The sequence below is a fragment of the Humulus lupulus genome, chromosome 5 (genome assembly GCF_963169125.1).
Source record: "Humulus lupulus chromosome 5, drHumLupu1.1, whole genome shotgun sequence".
NCBI lineage: Eukaryota > Viridiplantae > Streptophyta > Magnoliopsida > Rosales > Cannabaceae > Humulus > Humulus lupulus.
In genome coordinates this window covers 191490750-191507764 of record NC_084797.1, presented here as the reverse complement: position 1 = coordinate 191507764, position 17015 = coordinate 191490750, and the positions used below count along the sequence as shown (strand labels likewise).

The following is a 17015-nucleotide window of genomic DNA, read 5'->3' as shown; positions in this document are numbered from 1 at the left end:
TTTTTAGTGTTTATGTTAGGATGTTGCGGGTCATACAAAAGCTTAACTTTTATACACGAGCAACATTATCCTTACATTTCTTCTTCTTCTATCTATTGGTCATAGATTCTCATTTCCCCTTTACTCTTCTCAGATATTCATGCACAATCCTTGGGGAGGTGAGAGGCCAATAAATGATGATCTTCTTGCACTACTGTTCGAAGATCAAGAGCAACCGTCATTTCCTTTCTCTGACTTTCCATCTTCACAACAAAACCCCACGACCAGTTCTCCAGACCGCCAGCCACACATGGGCCGTATTAAACACATAGCTCGTAGGAAAAAGAAAACCACACATTCTCCTTCTAACCAACCAGCAACCGACACTGAGGGTCCTTCAAATGATCCCCAACCTGTAAATTTTGCACCACTAGAAATTCAACCCAAAGCACGGCCTCTCGACGTCCTTCGACTAGAAGTTGACTAGTACGTCGCGCCTCCTAGTGTCATATCAGCTAGGATGGTGACAAGATACGTCAAGAAGTATGGTCTTCCTGGGGTTACTTTAGTCAAACCTACCTTCGACCAAAGGGCAAACGTGCCCGGAGGCGCCTTTAGCGCCTGGTCGAGGTTTCACATTGAGGCAGGGGCAATCTTGCCCCTGCACGAATTTTTTCAAGAGGTGGCCAATTAGTTCGAGGTCACCCCCTTCCAAATTACACCCAACGGATATAGAGTGCTATCAACACTCTATATCCTTCACAACCATAAAAAATGGCCTGTGCCTACACCACACGAGATCAATTATCTTTATGATCTCAAATCCAACCCCAACCAAAACAACACGAGGTTTTTCCACTTCTATCACCAGGAATCTGCCTGCATATTCATAAGTGACATCACCTACAAAGCCAACGTAGGAAAGTACTTCTAGGAGTATTTCCTTACGACAGACCTGGTCTCCGACAACCTAGCTTTCACACGAGGAGGTAAATTTCTCAATCGATGGTCGTTTATTTTCTATCAGTTTTTCTTTCACCGTCCTTAGAACCTTGATGTTGTGTCTAGGTCCATGGTGCCGACCAGACTGTTAGGAAAACATATACAGGATCTTTATTTATTTTCATGTATATCTAATATTAAACAAATTAATACGAGATAGCCTAAAACATGTTTCTAAAATTGAATTCAAAGAAAAACAATGAATAGAATACTTACAGAATACGCAGCGGAATTAAAGAGTCCTTCCTTCACTTTCTCTTACTCTTGTATCCTCTTTGTCGCAGAGTATTATCAAGAAACTGAACCGATCTTCTATTTTCTTCACAATCTTCCAATGTATCCTTAGAATCACTTAGACTAGTGTCGGAAATTCTCAACACATGATATAGATACAGAGAAGAAGAAGAGAAAATAACAAAGAGGCTTAGAAAATGACTTGTGTTTAGAGAGAATCTAAAACTATCAGAAAACTAGTGATTAAACTTATGTTTTGACTTCTCTCTAAGCACTCCTTTTATAGACTCAATTAGGTCATTTAATTTAATTAAAAAATCAATAAAATAATAGCCATTTTAAAGCCCTAGGTCAAAATTATCATGGGCTTTAGGCCCGTGAAATTTCTCATTTGATTATAAGCCCATTGGACTTAAAATCAATGCCTGGATTATTTTCTATTGATTTAATTAATTAACTATTTAAATCCTTTATCAAATTAATTATTTATAATTTGAACCTTGATTTAAACTTATTTATTAATTTAGATACCAATTTATTTTAATTAATAAATATGCCATAATTTCTCTTTTCTTCTAAAAAAATACATAACTCTGTGAAACTATCCAAAATTGAGCTGGTCAACTTTGATAATTATAATTGATGATTAAATCAATTAATTGAGACTATCTAGATGATTTTATCCAAGGTACAATGGGGACCATGGGCCTATGAAATCAAGCTCCAATAAGTTATCATAAATCTAACAAATAAATTTACTAACTTATTAATTCCTCGTGACTCCACTATAGACTCGGAATTGCACTCTTGAATTCATAGAACGCTCTATAACAAATATAGATACGCTATTAATTATCCATTGTTACAACTACAATTGTCACTCAATCATCTATTATGGTCTACAATGAGATAGGACTAAAATACAATTTTACCTCTTATTGTATTTTATCCTTAAAACACTTAGTTCCTTGTAAATGATATTTCAGTAAACTAATTTAATTACTGAAATGAGATTTCTATCATTTAACACCTTTAACCAAACTAAAAGGAAACCATCATTTCACTTCTTCATCAGAAGCTATAGATGTTCATATCTATGATTAACACTCCCACTCAATTATACTACCAAGTTCCCAAGATGTAAGTATGGGCTAGTCCGTAGGGTAAGTTGGTAACGAACAAGTCAAAGAACTCAAATAATACAATCAGTTAGAATACTAACCACTCAGAATTGAGATTGAATTGACCTATGGTCAACTATATGATATGACTAGAATAGATAATAACGGTATGTTTACTTATCTTATCAACTGTAAGTATTGATCCTGTCCGATGTAACAAATACATCCGATCTTATTTACTTTGCTAATGTTCTGGAGAGAACATAACACTGTGATGTGTAAGTAGATCATATCGTAGATTAGCAAGTCAGTGTAAATCCCGTGCACTGACTAATCTTAGGACTAACTTATTTTGAACATATAATCATATTTATATTCCACTGTGATTACGTCACTATAAATAAGATTAGCTATATGCTCGGGATTTAATAGAAGTTTATATTAAACAAATAATCATGAAAATAAAACATGTGAGCAAAGTGATTGACCAAGTCAAAAAAATGATTTCTATTCTTTTATTGATAATAAAATGAGATTACAAAGAATTTGGGTTTTAATTAGGGCATAAAACCCCAACAAACTCCACTTGCACTAATTGAAACTAATGCCTTAAATATACTAATCTCATCTCCTTGATATGCTTATCAAATGTAGCTTCTGGTAGTGTCTTTGTAAACGGATCCGCAAGATTGTCTTCAGTTGCAATCTTCATAACCTTCACATCTCCCTTGGCCACATATTCTCGAATAATGTGATACTTCCTTTCTATATGCTTACTCCTCTTGTGACTTTGAGGTTCTTTTGAGTTGGCTATCGCTCTTGTATTGTCACAAAACAACACAAGTAGTTTATCCATTTCTGGAATAACACCAAGATCTGAATAGAACTTCTTTAGCCAAACTATTTCCTTAGCTGCTTCTGACGCGGCTATGTACTCAGCCTCCATGGTGGAATATGAGATTGCAGACTGATTTACGCTTCTACATATCATAGCTCCACCCCCAAGAGTAAACACAATTCCAGAAGTAGACTTCCTGTCATCGACATCAGTCTGAAAATCTGAATCGGTGTAGCGTACAGGGTTCAGAACACCACCCTTGTAGACTAACATATAATCCCTAGTCTGTCTCAAATACTTCATGATTTGCTTAACTGTTATCCAATGTTCCGGTCCTGGGTTTGACTGATACCTGCTCACTACTCCCATTGCATAGCAGATATCTGGTCTAGTACACAACATGGCATACATTAGACTTCCAACTGCAGATGCGTAAGGAACTTTTCTCATTGCATCTTCCTCTTCAGGAGTCTGGGGAGACTGCTTCTTTGAGAGATGAATTCCATGGCAGAACAGTAGACGCCCTTTCTTGGAATTTTTCATTGAGAAACGTTCAAGCACTTTATCTATGTAAGCTGCTTGAGATAGAGCTAAGAGTATGTTCTTTCTATCCCTGATGATCTAGATACCTAAAACATAACTCGCTTCACCCAAATCCTTCATCTGGAATTGAGTGCTCAACCAATTCTTCACATCTGATAATTTCTTAACATTGTTTCCAATGAGTAAGATATCATCTACATAAAGAACCAGGAATACCACTATTTGATTTGCCTTCAGTTGGTAAACACAGGGCTCATCAATATTTTGTTCAAAGCCATAGGTTTTGATTATTTCATCAAACCTAAGATTCCAGGAACGAGAAGCTTGCTTAAGTCCATAGATGGATCTATTCAACTTGCAAACTTTTCCTTCTTGTCTAGATACTTTAAATCCTTTTGGCCGATCCATATAAATGACTTCGTCAAGCTTTCCATTAAGAAAAGTTGTCTTGACGTCCATTTGCCAGATCTCATAGTCGAGAGCGGCTGCTATGGATAGGAGGATACGAATGGATTTGAGCATGTCTATCGGACTAAAAGTTTCCTCATAGTCCACACCTTCTCTTTGGGTATAATCCTTTGCCACTAATCAAGCTTTATAAGTCTTGATATTTCCATCAACACCTCATTTCTTCTTGTAGATCCACTTGCACCCAATGGCCCTAAAGTCACTAGGTGCTTCCACAATATCTCAGATGGAATTTGAGTACATGGACTCCATTTCCTGTTTCATGGCTTCGAGCCATAGTTCCTTTTCAGGGCTAGCCATTGCTTGTTTGAAAGACAATGGATCATCATCACTTGTGTCACCAATAACCATATTGGTTTCACCATCCAAACCATAGCAAACTGGGTTCCTAGAAACCCTCCCACTACGACGAGGCTCTGTGACTGTTTGCTCAGGAACAGTGGTACTTTCTTCATTTAAATCGACTTGCATCGGTTGGAAATGAAGAGTGGGAATTTCATCATCAACTCACGTTGATGACGATGGAACATTGGTTGGAGTCAATTCTTTAACCATCTCCTCTAAAACTACTTTGCTGTGAGGTTTAAAGTTCTGGACATAGTCATTTTCTAGAAAAGTAGCATTTGTAGAAGTAAACACTTTATTTTCTGAATGACTATAGAAAAGTCCACCCTGAGTACCTTTAGGATAGCCAACAAACATGCAAACTTTAGATCGCGATTCTCGCTTTCCCTCCTTTTCCCTCAGGACGTGGGCGGGACACCCCCAGAGTCTAGAATGGCGTAAACTAGGTTCACGACCATTCCAGCGTTCTAAAGGTGTTTTGGGGATTGATTTAGACGACACGACATTGAGAATGTCATTCGCGGTTTCAATTGTATGTCCCTAGAACGAAGTTGGTAGAGTTGAGTAACTAAGTATGCATCTAACCATTTCCAATAAAGTTCTGTTCCGGCGTTCCGCTACACCATTTTGTTGCGGAGTACCTGGGGCAGTAAGTTGTGATAAAATCTCAAGTTCAGTTAAATGATCTTGGAACTGCATATCCAAATTGTTGACCGGGTTTTTGGCCAACGACGTGAGAACGTCCAAAACGATAAAGCCTTTAAGAGAAATAAAACGACACAGACAGGTTTGAAAAGAAAATAAATAACACGCGCAATTTTTATAGTGGTTCAGCCCCAATATGTTGGTAATAGCCTAATCCACTTCGAGTTGTGATTATAGATCTGTACTCAAGATCAGATGAACTGAGCCAACTGAGTTTCTTCAGTACAGATTGCAAGAATATAAGAATTCCTTCAGATACAAGCACTTTCTCTCTTTAGAAAACTCAGACCCAAAATCTCCCCAAAAAGTCTCAAAAAAAGAAGCCCCTTTCTGATCCCATAAGCCATGTATTTATAGGCTTAGGATCATACATCTGATATCCCCTAGAATCGGGATATTTCATTATATTTATTACATTTAAATTACAAAAATATTCAAAATATAACAGAACACCCAGTTAGTGGGAAGAATGAGAGATTCTCGCGTGTGCCAAGACCGGTTCTTGTTGGAGCTGTTTATGGGAATCTTGACTTAGTCCTCCTCTATCTAGTTGATCCATATCTCCTTCAAGCTGGTCGAACACACCTCTACTAGATAGTCACGCACTTAGCTGGTAGGATATATACTTGCTGGTCGGACATGTGCATGCTGGACATATGCAAGTGGCAGGGCATGCAAGTGCTCTCCTCTAACATGGCACTCTGGTCTAGCATGCCATGTCTCTCCTCTAACATGGCACTCTGGTCCAACATGGCACATTGGGCAGCAAAGTCACTCCTGGGCAGTAATGTCGTGACTGGTCGGACAAGGTCATGCCTGGTCGGTCATGACACTTCTCAAGCCAGTCAAAATTTTATCACAACTCTAAGGAGGCAATGTATTTATTGACTATTTAATGTGTCTTTTACGGACCATGTACTGCCACTTGTCACCTCTATTGCCACGTCATCAATCTCCAATTTTTGGGGATAACACAAATATTCTCCACCCCTATCAGATCGCAAGATCTTTAACATTTTACCTAATTGGTTCTAAGCCATTGCTAGGAATTCCTGAAACTTTGAAAATGTTTTTGATTTCCTATGCATTAGGTAAAGACATGAGTATCTAGAGTAATCATCAATGAAAGTGACGAAATACTCAAAACGACCCCTGGCTTGTACATTCAAAGGTCCACAAACATTTGAATGCACAAGACCAAGTGGTTCTTTGGCCCTATCACCCTTTGCAGAGAATGGACGCTTGGTCAGTTTGCCTTCTAGGCAAGATTCATAGACAGGTAATTCACCTAAGGTGAGTTCCCTCAAAGGTCCATCCTTTGTAAGTCTTTGAATCCTATCATAGCCAATGTGACCTAGTCTCAAGTGCCATAAATATGTCATATCATCGTTATCGGTCTTTTGACGTTTATTGGTCCTAGGTTTAGTTACTTTGAATAAATCATTATTAAGAGCGAGGGGTTCGTTAGGTCTCAGAATATAAATCTCATTTTCCAAACATGCAATACACAATTGTGATCCATTGAAAGAAATAGATATATTAAAACTTGTGAAAGTCATAACAAATCGTTCTAATTGCAACATGGAAACTGAAATTATATTCTACTAAAATCCAGAATAAAAATACATCATTTAAAATTAAAAATTTATTTCCGAACTTCAGACGAGTTCTTCCTTTAGCTCGGACCGCAACGACCGCTCCGTTCCCAACTCTAAGCTTTAAGCCACATTCGTTCACTTCCTCCCACAATTCAAGAAGCTGTAAAGAGTTACAAACATGGTTGGTAGATCCAGAATCAATAATCCAAATGAATTTATCATTCTCTAAAAAATGTTTCCAAGATAAATGAACTATAATCATTACCTTTGTTTTTAGCTGCTAGAAACTTGGGGCAATCCTGTTTCCAATGCCCATTCTCTTTGCAGTGAAAACACTTACCTTTACCTTTCTTGTTTTTCTTGTTCTTCCCCTTAGGCGTCTGTGCACTTAGTTGTGCACTCGTCTTTGCAGCCTTTGCAGGCTTGGGGTTGTTTATTTGTCCACCTTTCCTCTTGTTTCCTGCTTTCGAAGACGAAGCTGGATAAGCTTCAACCTTAGCTAGATCAGCAGCAACATCAGTAGTCTTATTTTCACTTCCTTTACTAGGTCCACCCATGACAGGTTCAATAATCTGAAGCTCGTTCATGAGCTGCGTCAGACCATAGTTGAGTTGAGCACGAACGTGCAGACACGATGCCATCCGAGAATTCACGGTGCCATCACGTACGTGTGGAGACGGTGTTATCCAAGCATTTATGGTGTTATCAAGAACATGTGGAGATGATGCTCGTTCTGGGGATTCCTCAATCATGACGAACTTGGAGTTGTCACCTATCAACTCGTCACCTATCAACGCTATGTTGATATTCTGCTTCCAATTATGGAAGTTTTCTCTAGTGAGTTTCTCCATCGAAAGTTGAGAAAGGATGGTAGTAGACACAACCATAATTAAACTACAAATTACCAATAAAATATAAATCAATCACATTTGCTAAATAAAACTTCTATTCACACAATTTTCAAGAAATAACACAACATATACCAAAAATATGTAAGATATGAGAAAAAAATACCAAAAACAATCATATCTCTATTTCTTTAGGTTTTTAACTAATCTATGATATCCTTGTCCCAATTGGCGAGAGTAAAAAATACCACTAGTTAAATAGAGTTGTAAACTCATTTAATAATGGACACCACTATTAACAACCTACTATTCAATCAAAATAAGAAAACAAAATATCTTATTTTATGAGCTAGACCCACGGTTTCAATAATCATAGATTTAGTCCTAGTAGTCATCGTAGGGGTGAGTCTAGTAGAATTTGACCTATAATTATCTATCTTTCGAAATCTAACCTTGTCAAAATAACTAATGAACACCTTCCGTCGGGGACGAATCAAAGCGCCTCGAGGCCCCATTAAGCTATTGACTATGTTAAACCAACGGTGGAGATCGAATAAAATTCTTAAAATAAGCTCATTATAAAATTAAAAATAGTATTTTTATTATTTATTTTTAGAAAATTAATGACTATGGTTTTCCAAAAAAAAATTAAACAAATTAAAATTTTTAAAACCAAAGTCCTATAATTTCCTATAAATTCTAAAGTTTCACATTGAAACAAATTCAATTAATTTAGAATTAATTTGTTGCTAATCAATATTTAGATTTAACTAATATAATGAACCTATACAATTAAGTCAAGCTCAGGTAAATGGGCCTTAACAATTGGGCTTGTATGGAGGAGGACTGGGTCCAGTATGTCGTTCCCACTATAAATGCCCCCTATCTTCCATACAAGGTCCAAAAGACAGGAATTTAAACCTTTGTTTTATTAATTGTTATTAATTGATTAGACCCACTATAGTCATGCAAAGCAAATGAGCCTTCACAAGTAGAATCACCCACAAGAGAGGAATTTAAACTTTACATTTTCAAATGGACCCAAATAAAACCTATCATTTTATGAATATTTTATTTGGCAAAAACCATATATTTAACAAACATATGGGCCACTATATGCATCTAAGCCCAGTTGCAAAAATACCACATATAATGCAAACAGACATGCTATAATTGTATTGGCCTAATCAGGTTACTATATGAGCAATTCTACGAATTTATGCAAAAATACCATAATTTATTTCATTTGCAAAAATACCACAATTAATTATCTAGAATTTATCAAAAAATTCAAATTAATTAAATTTTTACAAAAAATAAGTCAATTTAAATGAAATTTATCAACAATTAACAATAGTTAATTTAAATTTCATTTATTAACAATCAACTTGGTTTAGGTTAATTTGAAAAAAAAATATTAATTTAATTTAAATAGGATTTATCAACAATTAACCAAAGTTGATCTAAATCCCATTATTAAAAAAATATTTTATTAATTGGCTGGAAAAAAATGATATTTTTCAAAATTTAACCAATTTTAAATTTTAAAATCAATATCTTAACTATTTTTCAAAATATCTTGTGTTGTTATAACTATTAGCTAATATTTTAACCATTAAAAAGTAAAATAAAATATAAATAGTTATAACAATCCTAAAATATCTCAAAATAATTAAATAAATTCAAATATCCATAAAAATATCTAATTAACAATATTCAAATTTCAAATAATTTAAATATTAAAAATTATAGAATAAAAAAATATTTATATTTTCAAATAAAGATTTAATAAAAAAATCAAGAATTTAAATGAAAATATCTTAAATATCTAATATCATAATTCTAATATTTTAATATATTAAAATATTTAAAATTAAGTTGTTAGTCTATTTTTAAATTTAAATTTGAATCTTTGTAGAAAATATCTAATTATTTAAATCTCAACTAACAAAAATATCTTATTTAAAAAAAAAAAATTTAAATGATAAAACAAAAAAAATATTTTTGGTTTTGATTATAAATAATTTATTTCCACAATTTTAATTTTTTTTAATTTCCAAATATATTTTTTGGGCTGGGCACGCGCGGGCACGCATGGCAGCCAGGCAAAAAATTTTGAAATTTTTTTTTTGTACAATTTTTCAAATCAAAACAATTTTTTAATTAATTTTTAACATGTTTTACATAAAATAATGCATATATAAAATTAATATCATAGAAAACACAACAAAATAACCTAAAAAATTGCTAAAATTCACATAAATTCAATATGCTTCATAAAAACATGAAAACCATCCAATTATTCAAACATATCAAATAATCCAATTTTAAACATGTTCATGCATGAAAATAAAGATTACCAAAAGCTTTGAGGCCAGTTGTTAGGAAAACTTATACAAGATCTTTATTTATTTACATGTATATCTAATATTAAACAAATTGATACGAGATAACCTAAAACATGTTTCTAAAATTGAATTCAAAGAGAAACAATTAATAGAATACTTACAGTATACCCATCGGAATTAAAGAGTCATTCCTTCAGTTTCTCTAACTCTTGTATCCTCTCTGTCGCAGAGTATTATCAAGAAACTGAACCGATCTTCTATTTTCTTCACAATCTTCCAATGTATCCTTAGAATCACCTAGACTAGTGTGGGCAATTCTCAACACATGAGATAGATACAGAGAAGAAGAAGAGAAAATAACAAAGAGGCTTAGAAAATGATTTGTGTTTAGAAGGAATCTAAAACTATCAGAAAACCAGTGATTAAACTTATGTTTTGACTTCTCTCTAATCACTCCTTTTATAGACTCAATTAGGCCATTTAATTTAATTTAAAAATTAATAAAATAATAGAAATTTTAAAGCCCTAGGTCGAAATTATCATGAGCTTTAGGCCTGTGAAATTTATCATTTGATTATAAGCCCATTGGACTTAAAATCAAGGCCTGAATTATTTTCTATTGATTTAATTAATTAAATAATTATTTAAATCTTTGATCAAATTAATAATTTATAATTTTAACATTGATTTAAACTTATTTATTAATTTAGATACCAATTTATCTTGATTAATAAATCTGCAATAATTTATCTTTTCTTCTAAAAAATACATAACTATGTGAAACTATCCAAAATTGACCTGGTTAACTTTGATAATTCTAATTGATGATTAAATTAATTAATTGAGACTATCTAGATAATTTTACCCACGGTACAATGGGGACCATGAGCCTATGAAATCAAGCTCCAATAAGTTATCATAAATCTAACAAATAAATTTACTAACTTATTAATTCCTCGTGACTCCACTATAGACTCAGAATTGCACTCTTGAATTCATAGAACACTCTATAACAAATATAGATACACTATTCATTATCCATTGTTACAACCACAATTGTCACTCAATCCTCTATTATGGTCTACAATGAGATAGGACTAAAATACCGTTTTACCCCTCATTGTATTTTATCCTTAAAACACTTAGTTCCTTGTAAATGATATTTCAGTAAACTAATTTAATTACTGAAATGAGATCTCTATCATTTAACACATTTAACCAAACTAAAAGGAAACCATTGTTTCACTTCTTCATCAGAAGCTATAGATGTTCATATCTATGATTAACACTCTCACTCAATTATACTACTAAGTTCCCAAGATGTAAGTATGGGCTAGTTCGTAGGGTAAGTTGGTAACGAACAAGTCAAAGAACTCAAATAATACAATCAGTTAGAATACTAACCACTCAGAATTGAGATTGAATTGACCTATGGTCAACTATATGATATGACTAGAATAGATAATAACGGTATGTTTACTTATCTTATCAACTGTCAATATCGGTCCTGTCCGATGTAACAAATACATCCGATCTTATTTACTTTGCTAATGTTCTGGAGAGAACATAACACTGTGATGTGTAAGTAGATCATATCGTAGATTAGCAAGTCAGTGTAAATCCCGTGCACTGACTAATCTTAGGACTAACTTATTTTGAACATATAATCATATTTATATTCCACTGTGATTACGTCACTATAAATAAGATTAGCTATATGCTCGGGATTTAATAGAAGTTTATATTAAACAAATAATCATGAAAATAAAACATGTGAGCAAAGTGATTGACCAAGTCAAAAAATGATTTATATTCTTTTATTGATAATAAAATGAGATTACAAAGAATTTGGGTTTTAATTAGGGCATAAAACCCCAACACACACCCTACTCCAGAGATGGAGATGAGGGCCGCAGCTCTGGCCAGCATGACGAATATTGAGAAGAGCATCAAAGAGCTAGTTACCGAGAGCAATCTAAGGCTGGTCGGCCTTTTGGCACCTCACCAAGAAGTGAGGGAGTCCATCACGGGGAGTGCCACTGGAGAGGAAATCCCCGAACAACAGCAAGATGTGTCACAACCCTTGAGATGGCAAGCAATGGGAGTGACCATCTGAGAACCATCCAGCAACCCTCGGGCTGCTGCTGCCCTTGCCCAACATGGGAGGGGTAAGCAAAAACTACCAGAGTATACCGAACCTGTACTCGAGTCTTCCGACGAGAACGGTATAGACCTCTCACTCTTAGATAGCTTGCCTATCCCCTATCATTTATTTGACGGGGGTGGCAACTTTAAATTTACGACCAGTAATTTTAATTTAGACTTCTTCGAGGCAAAGAGTGAGTGTAGCAGTAGTTCTATAAATAATATATCGACCAATAATAATAGCTCGGGTATATTACTTAGAATTTCCCTTCTCATTATTCCCTTACTCCTTTAAATTATATTGTCTGATCGTTTGTTTTTGTCTTGCAGTCATGCCTTCCGAGGATGCCTTTGACATATACACAAACACCAAAGCTCCTGCAAGCAAAAGAAAATGAGTAGGCGGCACCCTGGGGAGAGCGGTAATGATCCCTCCAAGAAAATGGCTCGAACAGAGGACCCTCTAGTGCCCACTCCATCTAGGAATACAACTCCTCGTCCTCCTCATAATAGCCCTCCCCCCGAGCAGGCAGGGAGATCTATGGCCAATGACCTGCTGGGTAGTGCCTACAATGCTATCCACGAGAAGCTACAAAGGCTATCCAGGCATCGCCGTAGCCAGGAAGCCTTTTCTCATCTCCCTCCACTAAAGAACAGCAGGTTATCAGCCGCAGACTGTCTGAAGTCCTCAGTGTAAGTGTATTTCTTCTTTTTTCTTTAATCGAACAACACTTTCTTTAATTTCCCCTGACTGGTTTACTTTTCTTTTTCTATTCGCAGGGTATCCTGACCATAGGGCATAGCTGGCGTCGAGCTGAGGAGACTGAGGCTAGATTTGTCGAGGAGATCAAGGCGGCCGAGGCCAAACATGCTGAGGAGATCAAGGTGGCTGAGGCCAGACATGCCAAGGAGATTAAGGTGGATAAGGCTAGAATTGCCAGCCTGAGCGAGGAGTTAAGGAAGTGCCAAGAGTCGGTGGCCAAAGTTACTGTTGTCAAGGAGAAGTTTAAGGAGGCTTCGAAGATTAACTTCAAAGAAGCCACCAAACTTCAAGATGACCTGGTGATCAGCCAGACGGAAACTGCTGAGCTGGAGGGACGAGTTAAACTGCTTGAGGAAACCAACTCTCACAATCTGGAGAAGTTTAAAGGAGCGACTTTCAACTGCTTCTACTTGTTCTGGAAAAACAATCCAGAGGCGAACTTCGACTATCTTCCTGAGCAGGTAAAGCAGGCTGAACTGGCAAAATGTGTCGCTCGTCTGGCAGAGGAACAGAAAGCTCAGGAATCCCCTGAAATCTCCTTGGCGACTGGCACTGAAATTGTTGAAGAGGATGCGGGGACCACCGTCGACCAGTAATCCCAGCCAGATCCTCCTGCTGCTCAGTGATTTAAATACTATTTTTTATATATATATTTGTAACTAGAACATGCAAACTACGGTTCGTAATGTTGAGACAATTTTACTGCTTCAGGAAGCCTTTCTTTTAATTTATAATTTTACATACGAGCAGTAACTGCTCGTGGTGTAAAACATTTTGTTTTGATATTATAACATTTGATACTATTATAGCATCCGTTCGTATGACCGAACTTAGCATAACACTTTGTTTTGACTTTACAAAATTTAAACTAAATTTTTTTAAAAATACTCTAAGTACCGTAGTATGCTTTCCCTTATTTTTCGTGTGTTTACATATGCCTGTTGATATGCTTTGCTTGCTTAATATCTTATATGCCCCCCAAGTGATTGAGGAACTTAGGGTTCTCGGTCACTTGCCATAACCAAGTCCTGTTTGAACATTATTGCTCGCGTACTCATAATAAAAAATGGTAATATAGCAAAACAACACACGTAATGAGCAAATACTTGTAATAAATACAATAATTTGGCAAGAATAACTGGCTGCGCACACTTCCTTTTATTTCTCGTAATAAATGGACAAAATCGTGTCTCCATGAGTGATCAAAAATTGATCTTACACTTGTAAGCGACCAGTCATATAATTGATTGGCCCTTGTTCATAAACTTGTAAAAAGTGAAATTAATACAAGCCAGTTCTTTAAAAAGAACTGTTTATTGATAATACTTGCGTAGGTGTTCTCCATTCCAATAGCGAGGAATGAGATCTCCGTTTAAGCGAGCAAGTTTATATGTGCCAGGTTGAAGAATTTCTTTAATCTGATACGGACCTTCCCAGTTTGGTCCGAGCACTCCGGCAGCTTGGTCGCGAGTGTTGAGAAAAACTCTTCTAAGTATCAAATCTCCCACGTTAAACTTTCTTTCACGTACTTTAGAGTTAAAATATCGAGCGACCTTTTGCTGGTAAGCTGCTACTCGAAGTTGAGCTTGCTCGCGCCTTTCATCGACCAAGTCCAAGGACTGCATCAATAATTGATCATTAGCGCTTTGATCGTATGTCAACCTTCTATGTGATGGTGGGTTGAGCTCAACAGGCAACATGGCTTCATACCCATAAGCCAAGGAAAATGGAGTATGGCCTGTTGCTGTTCGATGGGATGTTCTATATGACCAAAGTACTTCGGGTAATTGCTCTGGCCATGCACCTTTTGCTTCTTCGAGCCTTTTCTTTAGTGTGTCCTTTAGAGTCTTATTGACAGCCTCAACTTGTCCATTTGCTTGCGGATGAGCTACTGATGAATTTTTTTTTATAATCCCATGCCTCTCGCAGAAATCAGTGAAAAGGTCATTGTCAAATTGTGTGCCATTATCTGAGACAATTTTCCTTGGCAACCCATACCGACACACGATATTTTTGATGACAAAGTCCAATACTTTCTTGGTCTTTATCGTTGCTAATGGCTCAGCTTCGGCTGACTTTGTAAAGTAGTCAACAACAACTACTGCATACCTGGCGTTCCCTTTTCCCATAGGTAAAAACCCGATCAAATCAATCCCCCAAACTGCGAATGGCCATGGGATTTGCATCTGTTTGAGCTCATTTGGGGCTGCTCGCGGTATCTTGGAGAATCTTTGACACTTGTCACACTTTTGAACGAAATCCATTGAGTCCTCATTCATGGTAGCCCAGAAATATCCTTGCCTTAAGATCTTCTTCAACAAACTTTGCCCTCCAGCATGATCTCCACGGAAGCCTTCGTGGACCTCTTGCATCAGTTCCTTTGCTTTCTCCTTAGAAACACATCTCAACAAAGGCATCGAGTATCCTCTTCTATACAAAATCCCGTCGACTAGAATAAATCGAGTCAACTATCTCTGAAGCATCCTCGCCTTGTTTCTATCTGCTGGTAGCAATCCTTGCTCGAGATATTTGATGATGGGCGTCATCCACGTGTCTCTTGCTTGAATCACCAGTGAAGACTCTTCTGCTTGAATGCTTGGTGCCGACAAGTGTTCAACTGGCACTATGTTCAAGGTGTCAGCATCTTTAGCGCTTGCTAACTTGGCTAAGGCATCAGCATTCGAATTCTGATCGCGAGGCACTTGTTGGAGAGTATACTTTCCAAACGGTGCCAATAAGTCCTTTGCTTTGTTCAAATAAGAAACCATCTTGAAACCCCTAGCCTGATATTCCCCCGTAATCTGATTAACTACTAGTTGGGAATCGCTATATATTTCCAGTGACTTTATATCCATGTCCTTAGCTAGTCTTAATCCTGCGAGCAGGGCTTCATACTCAGCTTCATTGTTTGACGCTGTAAAGTCGAATCTGATTGCACAATGGAACCAATGTTCTTCGGGTGTGATTAAAATCAAACCTGCTCCTGCATTATGCTCATTGGAAGAGCCATCTACGAACAACTTCCAGGAAGGAGTTTTATTTTGACTTTCCATTTCTTCCATCGGTTCGCTAATTGGGATCCTGGTGAATTCTGCGACAAAGTCTGCTAGAGCTTGCTCTTTCACAGCTGCTTGTGGAGAATAAGAAATGTCGAACCGCCCTAGTTTGACTACCCATTTTAATAATTGACTAGCGACTTCTGGTTTCTGTAAGACTTGCCGTAATGGTTGGTCGGTGAGCACCACAATGGGATGAGCTTGAAAGTAAGGCTGCAGCATCCTTGAAGCCAGAATCAAGCAATAGGCTAACTTTTCAATGGGTGGATATCGCAATTCTGCTCCCACTAACCTCTTACTCACATAATATACTACTTTCTGAACGTTGTCTTCTTCTCTGATTAAAACTGCATGTTGCGAATTTTTCTAAGTGTGTGCAAGTGTACACAGTTGTCAAACAAGTAATATAATGAAAGTAATTTTTATCGTCTCCTCAAGGATTGCCAAATAAATATTGTAAAAATCAACACCAAACAATTTGGGATACAATTAATATTTTTGATGATTTAATTAATTGAACTAAAACAAACTAAACAAGAGAATTAAAATAGGTCTTTAACACTAAAGCTAGAAAATGACAAATTGTGATTAATATTATGATAAAAATTAGGCATATCAAATCCCCATAATTTGTAGTTTTGCCCCTGATGTTGCAACAAAGTTCATAGCAAAGTCCTCTTGTAACTAGGATTTCTAATTTAATGCACATGCCATTTTTCCAAATGCTCATGTTAAAGTTCCATCAATTAAATTCACATACTCCTATGCTAAATTTAATTTCAAGAACATAATTTCAAGCATCAATCCTTCAAGTTTGCAAGGTGAATAAAATATCCCTAAGTTATCCACTAATCAATAACAAAATTATCAACATGCATCAATCAAGCCTTTCCACTAATTCTAACCCTTCCGGAATTAAAACTAGCTTGTTTCTCACCTAAGTTGATCATTCTCAAGCAAGAGTTTGCACAATAAATATAGATCAAATGACACAAGAGAAAAATTGCATAAAACATTCAACA

General features: G+C 36.1%; 1 protein-coding gene across 1 annotated transcript in view; it reads left to right on the top strand.

Annotated features, from left to right (window-relative positions):
* Positions 1-12572, top strand: part of LOC133779792 (uncharacterized) — a 34298-nt gene extending 21726 nt beyond the window's left edge. The window contains exon 3 of the mRNA XM_062219703.1: positions 12505-12572. Coding sequence (XP_062075687.1) covers positions 12505-12572 — 68 coding nt within the window. The remainder of the gene's footprint in view (positions 1-12504) is intronic.
* Positions 12573-17015: the final 4443 nt, after the last annotated feature.